General features: G+C 39.6%; 2 protein-coding genes across 3 annotated transcripts in view; one reads left to right on the top strand and one right to left on the bottom strand.

The window, feature by feature from the left end:
* Window positions 1-982: 982 nt before the first annotated feature.
* rab3c (RAB3C, member RAS oncogene family) lies at window positions 983-10,826 on the top strand. The gene is made up of 5 exons (XM_053324832.1): window positions 983-1,000; window positions 2,570-2,794; window positions 6,164-6,282; window positions 10,248-10,372; window positions 10,636-10,826. The coding sequence occupies exons 1-5, from the start codon at window positions 983-985 to the stop codon at window positions 10,824-10,826; spliced, it is 678 nt and encodes a 225-aa protein (XP_053180807.1).
* Window positions 10,827-15,130: 4,304 nt separating this feature from the next.
* pde4d (phosphodiesterase 4D, cAMP-specific) overlaps window positions 15,131-18,651 on the bottom strand; it is a 98,250-nt gene continuing 94,729 nt past the window's right edge. For both annotated transcript variants that reach the window (XM_053325001.1, XM_053325002.1), the window contains exon 15: window positions 15,131-18,605. In XM_053325001.1, coding sequence (XP_053180976.1) covers window positions 18,105-18,605 — 501 coding nt within the window. In that variant the 3' untranslated portion in view covers window positions 15,131-18,104. The remainder of the gene's footprint in view (window positions 18,606-18,651) is intronic.

Below are 18,651 nucleotides of genomic sequence, written 5' to 3'. Positions count from 1 at the left end.
TTGAAGGTTTACTGCATTCTCGACAAAAACCGTGCAAAATACTGAAGAGGAAAGGAACGAATGGATAGTTCACTTACTTAATGCACATAACAAACATGCACATACAGTGTAACTCTTGAATATTTGTGAAGGTTTTGACACACAGTCTACATTTTTAGTGAGATACACACATTCATGCAGTTTACCTGACCCGCCCCCTCGTCTGCTGCGCACTCTCCAGTCTGCGCACACAGATCATCGAGTCAAAGGGCAGTCAGCCAGCTGCATATCCCGTCCTATAACTTCATGCACGCTCTATCAAATACCTGTAAACTGCCTGTTATAAAACGCCTCACGCCTGGCAGCCAAAGCAAAGATTTGCATCTCAGTCCACGCTTATGTAACCTCTGTTGTGTCTGCTGTGCTTCTTAGTGCGTGGTTGATTGTTATAGGAATTGTCAGGTTTGTTTCAGGTGTGAGATTAGTAACAGGAGATATTTAAAAGCTATAAGCACACGTACGGGAAAATACTCAAAATAATTGCTGATACGAGCCTATTGGCCAACACTCACATGACAGTAGTATACAGTTTCTTTTTTCCACATCTTGTATTAATTATGCACATAAAGGTCTTAAGAGAGGGCCGATGGGATCACGATTGCAAAGATGTCCATATTTTCACTTCCGTCGCGGCCTCTTCCCGCACTTGCTGTCATTGAAAGGCCCATAATAACAATATTCATCAGCACTCAGGCCCCTCTTTATTTGCTCAGCCGCTTGTTCTCTGAAGCGGAGCTGGCTGCATGGGCGGAGGACTGGAGCCAGAGCCAGACCGAGAGTGACGCAAAAGGAGAAGAGAGGCCATTATATTTGCTTCCTGATAATCTATATATATATTTATATACACGTATTTACCATATATACATAGTCTGTCCAGCTGGGAGTTATTATAGCTACTGGAGTCAGATTTAAAACTAACAATTGAAATATTACAGTGGAAAGAATGGACTTGTATGGGAAGGTAAGAAGCATTATTTTCTCTAAAGCTTAAAGAGAGAGCCTGTGAAACGCTGTAAATCTTTACAACCATAATGTTTAAAACTGAACATTGTCAGACTGAACAAAGGTTTTCAGCTTTATTGCTATTTTGGTCTTGCTCTTGCATGATGGGAAAGGCCTGCAGGCGATATTTCTAATGCTTTTTTTCTTTTTTTAAAGAAACGATCTACAAAGGGTTTTTTTCTGAGCTTTCACAGTAAATCATACAGCTGCTGACAGCTGTGACGCGCTGCATGCTGAGTAACGTAGTCTAATCCCTCCTTTTGCTGCCATCCTTTCCTTCTGCGCCTATGCCGCAGAAAAAACTACAACCCCCGTCTTTAACTCTCCGTGTGACGTCAGACCCACGCACGAAACGCGCTACCCTTTGCTCGTGCTCATGTCACACGAGCCAGCTTCGTCAGCTAAGGAGCGCGTGCCAGATCCGACGCGGAGAGGACAGCTCCCGGGTGCTGAAATTGTTCGGCGCTCCAAAGAGAGAAAGAGAGACACTGAGGGGGGGAAGGAAAAAATCAACGCCTGCATTAGACACAAATATAATAACCGTATTCTGCAAAACAAGAGCAGATACAGATAGAGCCAAGGCCTTCAAAACAGGTTTGTCCACACAATGTCCTCAACGCGATGTGCTAGTTTATTTTATTAATAGTTATGTGGAAGAATTTCATTAATACATCAAATGACCTCACGCACAGAAATTGCTTGTCTAACATTAGCTGGCATGCAGCTCCCTGCTCAACAACACTGTGTTAATTTAATATCAGGTCTGATTCTATTGTATTGTGCGTTAATGCCAGCTTTGCACTAGTATTTTGAAAGCGGTGTCCTTGCAAATACTGCCTCAAAGGTGTTTTTTCCCCATATACGAAAGCGAAGAGATGCCCAAGGCTGGATGTGCAGAATGGAGGTCCGGCATCTTTTATAGCTGGATGAGCTTAAAGGAGAGCAAAGGCTGGCACATGTTTGACATATGAACGCAGCGTTTTTGCTTTAAAACATTCACCTTGGAGCACCTTGGAGCAAAGGTGCTCTTGTCATCTTGGTCATAGTGGCTGACTGCTGACAGGCTTGCATTGAGATGTGTAGGACAGGCGTTGTTCAGGTGGAAGGTTGCTGTACGAAATCATTGTACATTCAAAGATGTCACTCTCTAAGTAATAGCATTAGTAACAGCTAATGTATAACATATTGAAAGAGAACAATGCATAACAAGTAATGGCTTTAGAGAATACAAACAAACAACAATCCTGGTTATCTGATACTCATTTATACAGTAGCTTGCTGTGTTGGTCATGCTGGTTTGCCTGACACAGCCTTCTGTTACCTCTGGTCTATGGCATGTACAACAAGCATGTACTGCATCGTCTGTAAAGCATCAAGCTCTTTATCTCTCTTTCAGTTCCCAACCTGTGTACAGCTAAAAATTGTTTTTTTAGAGTGGTTTAGAGTTGTTCGAAAACATCTTCTGTGCTTAATTCAAGTCAAAGCTTTAATGCATTCTTTTCAGAGTCTCTTTTTGTTTTTCTTGCAGATGGCTGCCACTCAGGATGTGAAAGGGAAGGGGGAGGGAGGGGACCAAAACTTCGACTACATGTTCAAGCTGCTGATCATCGGCAACAGCAGTGTGGGCAAAACGTCATTCCTGTTCCGTTATGCCGATGATGCCTTCACTTCGGCCTTTGTCAGCACAGTGGGCATCGACTTCAAAGTAAAAACTGTGTACAAGAATGACAAGAGGATCAAACTGCAGATCTGGGTATGAAATATTAACATCCAAGCATTAAACATTAACAAGTGAGTCACCAAAATGTTAGATTCATTAATTTCTGCACTGGTTAGCACCAGATTATAACTTAATCACTTGGTGTTAACTCTTGAAGAGCCAGTTTTTCAGAAAGCCCTTGAAGTTTTGGAAATGCTTTACTTATGGTAATTTAGGAAGAAAGAAAAACACATTATATACAAAACTACAAAGCAGCAATGTACACAGCAAGTCTAACTTCTCTTCTATGTCAATTTTGCACAAATTTCCATTTAATTCACTTAAATAGAGAAGATTTGCATGTTGAAACACAGATAATGTCTGGAAGAATCCAGATCTTGTCCTTCAAGGTCTCCTGGAGGACTACCTAAGCTTTAAGGGGGAAGGGGCTCCTCAGAGACACCCTGCCCCCTTATTTCTCTTGTTCTCTTCCATCTTTGTGTTCCTGCACAGTGACCTGTCTGTCCTGTCTGTAAAAGGCTGTCAATCTATGCCCAGTACCCACTTTCCCTTGACATCTGCCCACATCTTTCTCTGTTGATCAATATGTTTCAAGGGCTGTGACAGGTTATGACTTGATAGCTGCATGCTTGGACATAGAAAAGAAAGTCCAGCACTCACAGGATCACCTATGCATTAATTCAATTTGAGTCTTGTAGGCTCTTAGAGGACAGATCAGGTTTGCTTGGTATACTTGGACACACTTCCCTTTTCATCATTTAAAAAAGCCTTGGCATTATGCTGTTTATATCTCAGTCAAAGCAGAATCTGTATTTGAAGCTAGTCCCACTTTTTTCTGCATTTCAAACAGTAATAAAGGACTTTGACATCCGCACAAGTAATCTTTTGAAAGCTATAATGTTAGTATATAATTTTGGATCTTCCCGTTTCAAACAAACAAAAATAAAAAATAAAAAAGTTGAATTGCATTCTTCCTTTCGTCTAGAACGATGTGGGACATGAGCTGTCTTCTTCATAAACTGAAGAAAGCTTCAAGAGATGATTGATTTGCGTTTTTGTGGCTTGACACACTGTAAGTGCCGAGACAGATGGAAGTCTTAACATTACTGACAGGATGCTAGTAAGTGTTAGTTTGGTACACAGTGGGGAAGAACACAGAAGCAACACCTTTGTAAGAATGTGTGGGAAACTGAAGAATTTCTGAGGCTGTTTAATTAGGAGTTCATCTGAGCTGTTAAAGCAGATTGTCTCATAATACCTCTGAGATAATGAGGAAATGGATATGTACTCGTTCTCTCTCCCTCTATTTCTTTCTTTTCTGTCAGTGTGTCTCTCTGTCTTCCTTTCCTTTCATTTTTACACCAAATGCCAACTTTCCTATAGAGGTTTTGTTCCCTTGTCATAATAATTGTCTTTTGCAGCAATTAGACATCCCCCGACATTTCATGTTTGCTAATCGCATAAGAAAGAGACAAAGAAGAAATGCTCCAGCAGGAAGTGAAAACTGGTTTTGAACAGTCAAATGATGGGCTAATCAGGATAATGTGTTTTCATCATTAGCAAAGACAAGCATATTCTGAGAGAAAAGGGATTGGTCTAGCATCCAGTTAATTGGCCTGTCTTATTTAATTGAGCTCAGAGACAGCTGAGACTTACAGTAAGTGGCTGTTTAAGGTGATGGCTATTGGCTAATGCCATTTGGGTAGTCGTATCATTAATCTGCTGAGAGATAAAAGCATTGCAATGCATCATAGAGTTGTCCCTTTTGTCATATTTGGCTGAGGTGAATGGAACACAGCACAGAGCATTGCCAAGATGAACCCTCGTTAAAAACTGAAACTCACAACCTCTCCACTTGGAGTAGTCAGCTTCTTGGATTGATTTCTGGTGCTCTGCAGACTACAAGCATTTCAAGGGGCTCCAATTCACAGTACTCAGCACTTCTTTTTTCCTGTGCTGCTGTCTTTTTAACTGAGAACAAACGAACCAGCTCACTAAAATAGCCCGGAAATGCAAAGGTCATATTCAGGCACCAGGCCAAGAATCAATAAGCTACTGAAACATGTAAGTCTGATGAATTCAGACAAGAAACAAGACCTATGACTGGTGCATCATGACTTAGTGCATCTAGTATGAATTTTTTTAAAAAGCACCAGCACTTCAATGAAACATGTTCATCACCCCCTTGTATGCTGTTCAGACTGTCAACAGAAGATACTATCAACGTAACACATAGAGGACAGCTGGCATTAAAAATGTACTCATTCACATGCAATTTTTTGCGTTATTGTTAACTGACAAAAGGTCCTAGTTGCAGTGGGTGGAAGCTTGGCGGGCTGCAAGCTCTGTCTCTGTGGAGTGAAGGTCAGAGCTGTCCTCTGGCTATAACAGGCACACTGTTGCAGCCATGTGCAGACTGACAGAGAGCAAACCACAGTGGCAAATACAATCTAGTCCTGCCTGTCGGGCTTGTGTTTAACAAGAGCCAAGTAGAGCAGCCAGAAGTCCTCCATCATGATTCACAGAAGCCTGCAAACACACTTGTTGTGGGAGGAACAGCAGTGCAGTAAACATACAGTATAAACAGGAGGGACAACACTGGGATTTTGGTATTATATAATATAACTATATATCATAAAACAACAAATCTAGACATATTTAAACAACCACAGGCAGGTTTATACATACATAGTAAGCAGGATAAAGATCCAACAGCAATATTCCCAAACTCAAAATTGCCCAAATGCATGTCTCTGTTGTTCTCATGGACACATTCTGTAGAAAAGCTTCATCTCTATGTATTTGGATCCATTAGCATTTTCATTGACATCTTGTAGTGAAGGCTGCAGTGAGTGCTTGTTTCCAGGGTAATCTGTGTACAATGTACGACCCCTCGAATGCTGTGTAATCACTTGCTTGCTTTGCCTTTAAGCAATTTGTTCAGCCTGATCATGAACCGCAAGCATTTTCCCCAATATATGAATCAGTTTATTTCTATGATTTCTATTTTTTCCCCCTAAAAAACACATGTCATAAGCTGAGCTCTGAGTGCTGCACAGTCTTTAACACAGCTGAGCGACTGTTTTATTGAGGAGAAGGGAAAAAAATCAATCACATCAGCCAAAGCTGAATTGCTGTTTTTGGCATCTCATCAATGCAAAGCCAGCAAGGCAATTAGCATAATGATTATTTCCACATCATGAACACAATAAATGAAGCAAATGAAATGAATGTATATATAGCGTCCTAAATTGTGCCCAGACATGTATGAATAGCTGCTGATTAATAATGTACATGCATAGTGAAGGACAGCGCATATATGTACTCTGTAGGGTCATGTCAGTGTTATTGTGCTTGACAGTGTGATTGTCAGTCACGCTAAATCATGTTGTCTGTGTGCAGGACACAGCAGGCCAGGAGCGCTATAGGACCATCACCACTGCCTACTACCGTGGAGCCATGGGCTTTATTCTCATGTATGACATCACCAATGAGGAGTCCTTCGGTGCTGTGCAGGACTGGTGAGTAGTATCGGGTTTAATGTCTGTTTTTGACAGTGTTGGATGTAGTTGTCCTCTCTTAGCCCCCTGTATATCAACAGAACTTCTTGTTTGTCACAATGATGCTATCCGTTTTTACTTCACAGTTTCTTTCTTTTGAAGAGAAATATCCACAAATACAATATACCCTATACATCCATCCTTAGTGCCTGCTGACAGTAAAAGTATGATTCTCTCTCTCTCTCTAATATTTGGCAGACTTGCATGTAGGGTGTGTGTGTACATCTTAAGAATCTGGGGCAACTTGTCAAGGTCACGTCTTGTCCATGCATGAGTCACATAAGCGTCTGCAGGCTGAACAAAAACTCTGAGCCAAGCCCAAATGTCGGGGATTTATGATGATGCATTCATGTCTGAAAAACAGGACTTGGAAAGCTACATCCAATCAGCTGCAAAAACCAGGTTTCTGGGTTAGCATTCTTACTCCAGAATCAACACATTTCTCACAATCACATTGTAGCTATGAAGTGTTAGAGGAGTTTCATCTCTGTCAATAGAGATAAATGCATGTTATGATTAACACATTGCTGATCTTTCTCCTCGTGCACACCTCTCCGCAAGAGAAGTCATTTTCCATTTTATTGACACCCTGCTGTCTTATATTTATCTCTCTCTGCCAGCCCAAAGAGATTACAGGAACACAGAATGAGCATTTCTCGAAGGACATTTTTCTGAATCATCATGGCAATATTTTCATGATGTTACTCCTCCTATTGGCTACAAATCTTTCTCCAAAAACCTAGGTGTCAAATTGACTACCAGCTGGAATTTGATAAAAACATGAAAAGAGTTATTCAGTCCTGCTCCTTTCCCATGATGAATATTGCAAAATATGCCCCCTTTCCAACAGTTGGAAATGTTTATCCAAGCTTTTGTGTCCTCCCGCTTACTGTAATGCTCTTTATTCCTGCCTAAGCCAACACACTGTTACCCGGTTACAGTTAGTCCAAAACTCTGAAGCAAGATTACTCACTAAGACCATCTATCGCTCTCACATCACCCTGATTCTGAAGTCACTACATTGTGTTTAGGATTCAATTTTATATCCTCCTCCTCATCTACAAGGCCTTAAATGGTCTTCAGAGTATATTAGTGAACTACTAATGCCTTATACCTCAGCCAGGCCCTTCAGGTCCTCTGAGTGAGGATTGCTAACAAAGGGACTGTATATTTGCTTTCCTGGGTCCCAGGTTGTGGAACTGTGTCTACCTGGGAGACAGGTCAGCGAACTATTGGGTATTTTTAAGGTGTAGTTGAAGACCTGAAGTGTTTTTGTGCTGCAGTTGTCACGATTTAGATTTTTAATACCTTTTACTGTTTTTGTTTTTATTGAGCTGTGTCTCCTGTTGTAATTGTTTTTTGTACTCTTTGTTATTTTAACCTTTTATTCTTTTGTAAAGTGCTTTGTAATCTAGGTTTTAAAAGGTGCTTTATTACTAAACTTTACTTACTTACAAAACACTGATATGAATCATGTGCACCTGATATGAATGGTGATATTTGCAGCTGACATGGGTGCCACGTGGCTTGCACCCATTGTTGGACTGTGACAGTCACTATTAAGGCCAGTGTCTACTCAGCCTTCATCACTTAGCTTGCAGCACTTGGCCGCTGCTTCAGGAAGCACCTGTCATGGTAATAGCAGCTGCATGTGACTTAGCTGAACGGATATTTTATTGATCAAATGGGATTAAATGCATAACTGGGATGATTCTTTGCATTATTAACATGAATGATGTTGAAATTCTTGGTGTTGTAATCTGTATATTGTATTAAAATGTATTACCTATCATTGTGTGCAAGGAAAATTAGGCCTTCTTGTAAAGAGAGGAGCCAGACACACCTATTATTCTTTAAAGGCCTGTCTGACATTTTGATGGAATACTGCAGTCTGAGCAGTGTCTATACTGGGCATCTTAATAATGGAGCCAAGTGTGTCACTTGCAGCTACAATCCTGGTGAGTTCCCTGTGAGTTTACCTACCTGACAGCACACAAATCAACCAGCTGTATACAACGGACGAGGGTTTTTACCCTTCATATAACCAGAACGGCTTTTTTGCCTTTGCCATAGGCTTTATTTCCACTTTCACTTTCCCCTTGTTGCTTGTGACAACGTTGCAGGAAAAGATGTTGGCATAGCAACGGCTCCTTCCTCAACTGTGCCTGAATTAAGCCTGTGATGTTCTCATTTCCTGCCTGTGACAGAGACAAAACTGCTAAATATTGTAATGCTGACATCAAATATAGCATTAAAAAATCATGCAAAATGGTGCCATGCACAGCTAATTGATTTTATTACAGCCAGAGAGCACAGTGCCATTTACTTTCTTTTTTTGTCCTCTCAAATTGTAGTCAAAACACAGCTACGACCCCTTTTTAGTGGGCATATGTAGCTTTGCTGGATGTAATACAAATACAAATGGCTTTCTGCTGGTGAATTCAAAGTGACCCACATCTGAACCATGATAACAAGTCAGAACCGGACAGAGAGAGCAGGAGAGTCAACATTATGCTGCTGCTGCTCTCTCTCTCTCTCTGTCTGTCTGTCTGTCTCTCTCTTAGTCTTCATTTCTCCCTTTGTTGTTGGCTCGTTCTCTCCTGTTTTCAGCCTGTGGTGTGTTCGCTGCCCTACTTTTAGTCAAACTGTAACACCACAGGAGATATTTGTTCCTTAAATTCCTGTCTAAATGTGTTTGGAGGTTAGAGCAGTACATATGGTTTATCATGCAGGGGAATATGACATGACTCGTAATTCAAAACATTTCTTTAAAATATAACATACATATGATACAGGGAATTAAACAATAATTTGGGGATAAAAAAATCCCCTTCCTACCATTACTTTAAATGTTCATAGTCTGTCTATTCATGGTCTCATGACCAAAATGGTTTAACACAATTGGTCTGAACTGATGGCTCAAGAGGTAAAGACACAGGGCTCAAGAATAATCCAACGGGTCCCATTTGCAAGGTGTATTCAACCTCTGTATAGTTACTAATTATTAAGTATAAGATGACAAAACATTGTTAAATGTCTAATAAAATGTGTAGCTATTATATCCAGACTGTTGTAGGTAGTTGGTAACAATCAGAAGTTGGCAGAAGTAGCTTGAAACAAGTAAAGAAAGAGATTGAAGAGATTAAAAGTAGCGTGTACTGTATGTTTGCAGGACAAAGTCTGTGTGCAAATGGAAAACATAATATAGCAGCAAAATATCGAATAATACAGACGGGTGACAAATTTAAGTAAAAACCAACATAAAGTGTCTGTCTTAGTAAGGTGTTGGGCCACCATGTTCTGCCAGTATGGCTTCAATACACCTTGTTATTGATTGTACAATCTCTGAACTCTACTATAAGGATGAACACTATTTTTCTGGAAGCATATGAGTCACATCATTTTCATGATCATCAAACCATTCAGTGACCTGTTGTGCTCTATGGATGGGGGCATTGTCATCCTGAGACCACTCCCATCAGGATAGAAATGTTTCATCGTAGGATAAAGGTGATCACTCAGAACAACTTTGTATTGTTTTGCAGTGACTCTTCCCTCTATGGGTACAAATGGACTCAAACCGTACCAGCAGACCACCAGATCCCCTCCCTGTAGATTGCATGTTTTCGGTACACTGCAGCAGTTGACCCACTTTTCAACAGCTACCATCAGTGACTCATATATTACATGAATATCAAGCAAACATATGATTATGTAATCACTGTTGATAACTGGTCCAGTTGGCAAACAAACTTTACATCATGTCCATGTCTCTGCCATCTTTCATGTCAATGTGTAAAGGATCCTATCCAACAAAAAGTGGCACAAAATGAATCAGTTTTTTTTTTCAATAAAATGCAGCAATAGTATTTATTTGAGCATAATGATTTTTATGTGTGTATGTATTTGTTTCTGTTTACATGCAGGTCGACTCAAATAAAAACGTACTCGTGGGATAACGCACAGGTGGTGCTGGCTGGGAATAAGTGTGATATGGAAGAGGAGAGAGTGGTCTCAGTGGATAGTGGCAGACTGCTGGCAGAACAGTTGGGTAAGAATCATTCACCACATTATGTATGTATTTTAAATTGGGTGGCACTATTACTATATTAGTGTCATTACATATGTCACAAACATGACAGGTAGGTTTTAGCAGATATTCTGCTACATAGAAGTCACTTTGTTTTCAAAATCTGTTCAGTAGCAGAAATAAATGTCAATGTTTTTGCAAAAAAATGACAAAATATATTTAATCTTGTGACCTTTAGCTTTCTTCTTTTGTTCTCATGGTGCTTTTTCTTCCTCTTGCCAAAGGATTTGAATTCTTTGAGACCAGCGCCAAAGACAACATCAATGTGAAGCAGACCTTTGAACGTCTCGTTGACCTAATTTGTGATAAGATGTCTGAGAGCTTGGACACTGATCCAGCTGTCACCACAGGAGCTCCCACTGCCAAACTCACAGACAGTGCACCACCCCTCCAGCAGCCCGCGTGTAACTGTTAGTGACCAGGGTCAGGGGGTCAAAGGAAGGGCAGCGCAGATCTTGTAAGGTGATAGTGTGCAGAGTTTTGTTGTCCCTCAGCATAATCTCCTGCTAGTGCTGCTTTCTCTGGACTACAAGTCAAACCTTGTTTAGCAGTAGAATTACAAAATGCTGTTGTATTATCTCTCAACCTCCACCTTATATCAAGAGCAAATAACCAGACAAACAGAACATGTGATAACTTACAGGATATCAAGGATATACTCTTAGAGACACCATAATCTCATTCTTTGACTAGTTAATAAGGTTATGAACCAAGTATGTTTGATAATGCTGAAAGTAGTCCATAGTCAGGCTGTACAATTAATCCTAAAGACCTTTAAACTCTTTTAAGACCTAGAATAATTATACAATGGGAGATAGAGTCAGTGAGTGCTTTAATGATAATTTTGTTTTTATTTTTTGTACAGTATGTATTTTCCTTTTATAGATTTATTTTATCTCAAAAAGCTGCCAAATCTTTGAATTAGGGCACTCTAGGATGTAGCGGCTTTTTTGTTTGTTAGTTAGTTTGTTTTTATTGTGCAGTGTGTCTGTCCATGAATGTGTGGCTGTTGTGTGAATGTATAGTGTAGTAAGCGTGGGTTTGCATGAGTTTGAATATTATGTTTGAGTCACAAATGACTGCAACTTTGTCATCTAAAAATCATCTACCTTGGATAAAAAAGTGGCCTTTTAGCATCTCCAACATGGCCTCTGTAAGTTCCTCTGTCATGCCTACTTTTGGATTGAATCCAGTATGTGTATTGTTGATGTGAGTACTATTCCACATTCATTTTGTTGTCTGTAGATGTGACTCCTCTGATAAGTATCTTAAAAAATCTTAAAACCTAATATTTCTATGTGCTTAGCCTTTAAGAAGACCCTTTATAGTTAAATGCGATGAGCATGCTGCCAAAAAGTCAATCATATGTGCTGTTTTATCTGAAGATAGGCCTTACCCAAATCTAACAATCCCCACCTCCATATGATAGCAAGGATCCAGCATTTCCATTAAATAAAATCTCACACTTAAAAGGCACAGTACAGTGTATGATATACAACTGTTGGTCAGCTGGTTGGCATGGAATAAACAGCCATATATATACACACACAAAAAAGTAAGGTTTAATTTTTGAGTCGGCATGCTTAAAGTTCATGTTTGTGCTATAACATTTAGTCCCTCTTTGAAAAAAAAAGAACTCAAGCTGCTTAGGAAGCAACCCCTAGCAGACATATATAGTGCTGTTGAGGTCTTATTGATAACATAAGTCCATATACTGTAGTAAAAGTTGTACCTTATGTTGGAATCCAGAAAGCCTTTTGGTTCTGTAGAACACATGCAATCCATAAAATAAGTGTGCCAAACATTACTATTCCTTAAGCATTGTCAGTTGTTTGTTGCATAGTTGAATAAAAGCTCCAAAAAATTGCATGAAGTCAGTCCTGACTTATCTATGTAGATTTATATTCTAAGATAGTGTATATATCACTCTATGTTACAGATTTAGGAGCATTGTCATAGCACTGACTGCTGTGAGATGCAATGGGCCAATAAGTGCAATATTTTATGAATTGAACCCTGTACATAGTTTATCCTGTCCTTGAGTACAGTGACTCTGCAGTATGTGAGTGACAGTTTGGTTAGAATGGCTCTGAAACTGATGTACAATCTCTAAAAAAGAGTGTGTGCTTTAATCAGTAACTGCAGCCACTGAATGTGTGACTCTGTGTGTGTGTGTGTGTGTGTGAGAGAGAGTGCGTGCCTGCGTGCGTGTGTACCTGCCATATTGAAGAGACAAATTACATAATATAGTGTATTGTTTGTGTATACCTTTTGTACAAATGTATTCACGTACTATATGCTGTTCCTGCTAACGGTTGTATTATCATGTCAAAATGCAGTGTTGTTGTGAAAGATAGTCAGGGAGTTAACTTAGTCCATGCCATTATGCCATACTGTTGTAATTCCAAGTAAAGGGATACACTTAAACTATTTCAAAGACCTTTGTGTATATGTGTACACGTGCTCTGCACGTGTGTATCTGTGTATGTGTGTGTTACTATAATTTAATGCTAATAGCCATGAAATAAATTATTGTAATGATCTCAAGTCAAGATCCATTTAATAGAGGAATAGGTACAGTGGCTGTTCTAATGCCCACACTCTGGTCAAATCATTTTAGAACTCTATGAATTTACATATAACTGAATATAATTGTTTCTTGGAGTGCAAGAAAAGTAAGAAGTATGTTTTTGCGATCATAGGAAATAAAATAAATTCTATCTATGGGTTTTTGTGGTCTCATTCGGTCTCTGCTGACTACAGGGATGAACTACATGGAATTTACTGGTTGCTGGTCTCCGACACAGACCTGCAGCTACACGCCTTCTTCCATTTCTAGGAGATGTACACCATCTAGTGTTGCAGTGCTGTGACTGCACATAGTACGAAGCGTTGTGGCTGGTATGTATGTAAAAAATGTATTTACATTTCTGGTGAGTCAGATCCAGGAGTGGAAAATAGAGTCACTCAAGTATGGTATTTAAGTAACAAGTAGGCTAGAATTATAATCTCAGAGACAAAAAATAAACTTATGCTCCTGTAGTCATGGGAACTTTTGATCATTCCAAAAAGACTATGACGCATTGATGTATGTTACGATCTCATAAGTTCATTCAAACCCTTTGCAAAAATGACAATGGGCAAAGGCTACTGAAACACTTAGACACTAACTAGATAATAAAGGCTCACTTCGTCTACAGAATCAAACACAAAATCAACACTAAATTCCCTGGCTAAACACAAAACAGGGGAAAAAGGAGAGCTAAAAAGTGGCACACATGCCCCTAGAAGGCTTCCTCAAAGTTATCTCAAAGTTACTCTAAAGCTAAACAGCTGTATGAAGGTGCTATCAAAGACAAAGAGTATTATCAATAGCTAACAGCTATGCCAAATAGCAAGGAGAGGTAGTACTGGGTGTTGCTACACAGCTCCACTGATGATCAAATGAAGTTCAGGTGTGGTTGATCCAGACAATCAGAGAGGGCCAGGAGACCTGCTATTTCAAACAAAACATTTGATCTGCTAATAAAATATAATGCTGTTATCAGTAGATTAAACAGCAGTAGTGACAGTAATGGACTAACTGTGTACACAAACTGCACCTGTAATAATAATCCAACAATACAAGGGACAACTTTGCAATATGTTTAAAAGTTCTGTACACAGCTAAGCATACATATAACTGCAGATATTCACCCACTACACTCAGAGTTTTAGCTGCTCCTATCTCGCAATTGATTCAGGTTCCCAAAGTCCAGCTGGAATATATACAAGAATTCTTTTATACCCCATGCCATACGGGCATTAAACACAAAGTGACTGCATCAAGGAACACATTTACTCTTTAATGTTATTTATATAACACATCTGCTGCTACCTGGTGGTGTGCCATGTGTAGTGTGCATACTTTGCTATACTTTGGGAAAAGCCAAAGACAAATTTCCACTGAGGTGAACAATTCAAGTCAGTCAGTCACTATGGTGATAGAAAGAGAATCCAAAATCCAAAATATATGTTTTATAATATTCATATATGAATTGTTATAATAAAATGCTGATAGACACTATATAAAGACATGATACATATAGCATTGTTAAATTGAACAACATTAGGAACAAAACTAAAAGATATACCTACCTGGTATAAGTGGTAAACCAGTCTCATAAACATAGATGTGAATTCAGAAAGGACTGCCATCTTTCTCATTATCAAGAAAGTAAATGTTCTGTGCATACATCCCACACTTGACCGCATATTGCCCTCTGCAACAATGAAAGAACAAGAAACCAGTGTAGGCAGAATCAACCCATGCTTTTATTTAATCCATTGCATATAAAAACTTTTTTTTCATTCTTTTTATTTGTTTTTTACATAAAGTTGTATGATCTACAGTGCTATCCAATAGACTGCAATTAACAAGGAATCCATTAAAATAACATCTTAATTGTCCTGTGAAACTTCCAGACAAGTTGGCATTCTAAAGACATAACCCAAAAAATAATTGTCCTGAAGACCTTTTTTTTAAGTTACAGTTTGTGTTTTTCCTTTCATACCATAAAAAAATAGAACACATAATGAGAAAAGAACGCACTGTTTCCATTGGTCCAGGGCTGTTTATAATCTACAGTATGTGTCAAAACAAGAGTCCCTGTTGTGGGACAATGATGCACTCCCCCCAACCCCTCATCATACCCTCCCAAACCCCCCACCCCCTTCACTACAGAAATGTACTGAACACTCCTCCCTCCACCTGTCCACGCACAAAGATGTCAGTGGTTTTGGATATTGCAAGTAATGTGAGTGGAAGTGTGGGCCGAGCATAGATAAGCAACACACTGTCAGTGTTTCAGCCGTAATTAATGCAGCAGTGGCTGAACATGCAGATGTGTCTCGAAGCCTGTGTGCTTCGTAGGCCTTGGTCGAGCAGCAACTACACACTCCTGTGGCACCCCATTCAGTGTTTGTAGCTGTAATACAACTAGACGAATATAGAGGACGCTGCAGTAACACAGAGCTACTCCAGTAGCTTTTACATCCGACAGGTTGAATCACATCTTTGAGTGTAGTGGCTGGGCCTGAGGAAGGTGCGAGTGGTTCAGACCAGGTCTACAGCAAATATGACTCTTGGACATCCGGCTATAGGCCACACACCACTCAAATAGTAAATCTATGACTTGTGGTTGACCTGAATCTCAACAAGATTTTGCACTGAGAAAATATTTTTTATGCAGTGTCACATTTTTGATAGAGCAATTTGTGTTTGGCTGTAAAAGTAAAAAGGCAACTCTTTCAAATTCTCAACAGGAGATCAGGACAACCCAAGCCAAAAGATTCACTAATGCAGCAAAGGAAAACTAGAACATAAAAGAGGAAAAAAAAAGGCTAAAGTAAATGACGTGTGTTGAATTTAAGGCACAGCCCATGGGCCAAGGAACAGTTTCTTTTTAAAAAACAATTTGGCTTTCCCCCTCTCTTCACTGAGCTAGTTCTCAGATAAGCAACATGTCGATGGATCATTTTTTACACTGAAGCTCATGTGTAATAAACATTCTCTCAACAAGAGGTACGTAATACAGCCACGCCATCACCAAAAGGGATGATCAGAATCAACCATTTACAACAAACGGCATTATGATAGTAATAACATTAATAATTATATATTATATACAGCACAATAAATATATGTTTGTAAACAGCGATAAAACCAGAAAATTTATTACAGGTAAGGGCATCGGGTGAGGATGAAAAAACAGGAAATAAAATCTTGGCACAAACTGAAAGATTAAATTAAAAGTTCTGAAATGACACACAATTAAAGCAAGCACTCTTAAAAAAGCTGTGTGCAGTATTCAAGTGTTTTTTTTTTCCTTTTTTGTACATTTGTTGATTTTTTCATATTTTATGTACACAGAGAAGAGAAAAAAAAGTATATTTGGGTATTTTAACTGGCAAGTCTGTGGTCTATGCTACAGTGAAATATTTACTGTACCACCTTTATATTGCAAAATGACTCCAACAAATAGAAACAGATACCAATAAATAATAGCATTAGGTATAGAGTAAAAAAAATTGATAGAAACTTGGAAAAAGAAAGAGACTCTTGGCCGAGGTGCAAGACAGCATTGTTCAAGCCAAAGCCTGCATCAGTGAGTGTTTTGGCGAATTAAACATGAAAAATAAAGTGGTGATCTATGGATATATCAGTGCATTAGATTATCTATGTAGAGGATAGTCTCATCTGATGACTACGCAACGGAGCTGATTGTCTTGTCAAAAAAAAGACAGCGACAGGGTTTTATGATGCAATGGCAAAATTAATTAGTATTCTGATAAAAAAATAAATTGATGTAGCATAACCCAAAATGGACTGGCATGACTGACGGCTATTGGTGATGTGCACCAAACTAAAATGGGAACGTTTTTGAATTAAAAAAAAAGGACAATAAAAGCTTTCATCACATTGGTATAAAATCACCCCAGTAATTTTTAACACCAGTTCTATTTCTGTATACTCACTAATCAAGCTTTTTAAAAAAGGTGCTTTTTGTATCAACTACAAAGCATTGCATTGTCTTCAGGATGTGTTCAAAAGAACTGCAGGCAACAATAATAAAATTTAAAGGCTTCATCCACGTCACAAACAAATTCAATGAGAGCAAAGATGTAAGGTGTCTGCAATCTCTTCAGTGAACACTTGCAAATTATCAAAACAATATTATTATGAATAAATTCCGATTTCAACTCACAGGACTAACCAAGTATGAGCATAGTGGCATGGGAATAGTAGTATAAATGCTATTGGAGCAAGTGCAAACACCTCAGGACACTCTCCATGTAATCCAGCTGTGAAGATACCCTTTTCAAACCCTGGAAATCTGCGACACATTTTTACCCATTAGTTTCCACAAGTTCTCTTTTCGCCTTTGCTAACAAAAGAAAACCTAGGATTGCAAAAGTAAATTCTAGAAAACATCTGAATCTTACATACAGTACGATACAAAAATTCTAGGACAGCATCTTTGCTGTTTAGATTTGAGCTTTGTGTCAGTCAGATTTTGAAGGAAGACTTCCACGTCAGAAATGCGTCTCAAAAGCCTCCCCAGTGTTGATGCAACTTTCATCTCTGCGGCGTGCTGTCAGGTTTTCAGTGGTAAGGCAGCATAGCATGCCTCTTAATTCGTAGTGGGGAAGAAATTACCTAACCAAGAGGGAGATTCTCCTTGAACACACCGATAACCGTCTCTGTGGAATATGGGCACTTGATAGAACACAGAAACACTGCTAAACTTTCAGGCAAGGCTGAGACGAAGCGGAGGGAAGGAAAATGTGTTATTACCTGTTTGTTATGAACAGCTCTGAGCAGACTGTGAGCTGCTCGTCCATGTCCTAAAATTAAGTGTCCTAAAATTGTAAAGGAGAGCTTGTAAAAGAAAGAAATAAAGACACACCACGTCAGTACAAACGGGAATGGAAAGGAGTTTTCCTGAGTGCAAAAAAACTTGAAGAAGTACCGGTGGGCGTGTCTGAACAAAGCTGACAGGAGGAGTGGCCAAGGTGGAGAGCAGCGCACGTTTTGGAACCATAAACATAGATGTATAAAAAACACAGAGACACTCCACAAAACCCAAAAAATATTCTATAAATAATCATCTGTCATTACTAAGAAGAACAGTTAGATGCTGTCCATGTACTGCTATGTTTCAGGGGATTTCTCTTTCTCCTCTTCCTCCTCCTCCTCTGCTACATCTTCCTCCACAAGACAAGGTTGTGAGCAGGGAGTCTCCCCTTCTTCTGCTACCTCGTCATCATCATCATCAACCTCCCCCACCTGTTCATCCAAGGGAATCTCTGTCGATTCAGAGTCCTGCGTACAGAGTGTTTTTGAGTCAGTACAGCTGTTTTCTTCCTCTTCCTCCTCCTCCTCTTCCTCCTCCTCTGGTTGGCTGCCACTGTCTTTCTCTGTGTCTGACTCCCCGTCCTCCTCCAGGGTGAGCTCAAACTGGAACTTGTCCCCTCCTGGGGGCCGACTGCCATCCTCAGGCTCATCCAAGGCAGGGGACGGGCTTTGGGGAATGGTGCTTTGGTACCACTCCCTGTTATCTTCCAACGTATCCAGGATGTCCTGGGCGTCTGGGTGGACCAGGTCAGCCCACGTCTCCCACAAAGGGTGAACGATGTAGTCTATGAAGCCGACCTACAGGATACATGGGGAGAAAGAAATGGTAATTTAGTGTCTATGT

The sequence above is a fragment of the Scomber japonicus genome, chromosome 9 (genome assembly GCF_027409825.1).
Source record: "Scomber japonicus isolate fScoJap1 chromosome 9, fScoJap1.pri, whole genome shotgun sequence".
NCBI lineage: Eukaryota > Metazoa > Chordata > Actinopteri > Scombriformes > Scombridae > Scomber > Scomber japonicus.
Note: the sequence above shows the minus strand (reverse complement) of the source record. Positions and strands in the feature narration are given on the sequence as shown.

Bases quoted from the DNA above. Each gene is read 5' to 3' on its own strand.
- rab3c (XM_053324832.1), top strand. The intron at 2,795-6,163 runs GTATGAAATATT...GTCTGTGTGCAG, and splicing joins GGATCAAACTGCAGATCTGG to GACACAGCAGGCCAGGAGCG. The intron at 10,373-10,635 runs GTAAGAATCATT...CTCTTGCCAAAG, and splicing joins ACTGCTGGCAGAACAGTTGG to GATTTGAATTCTTTGAGACC.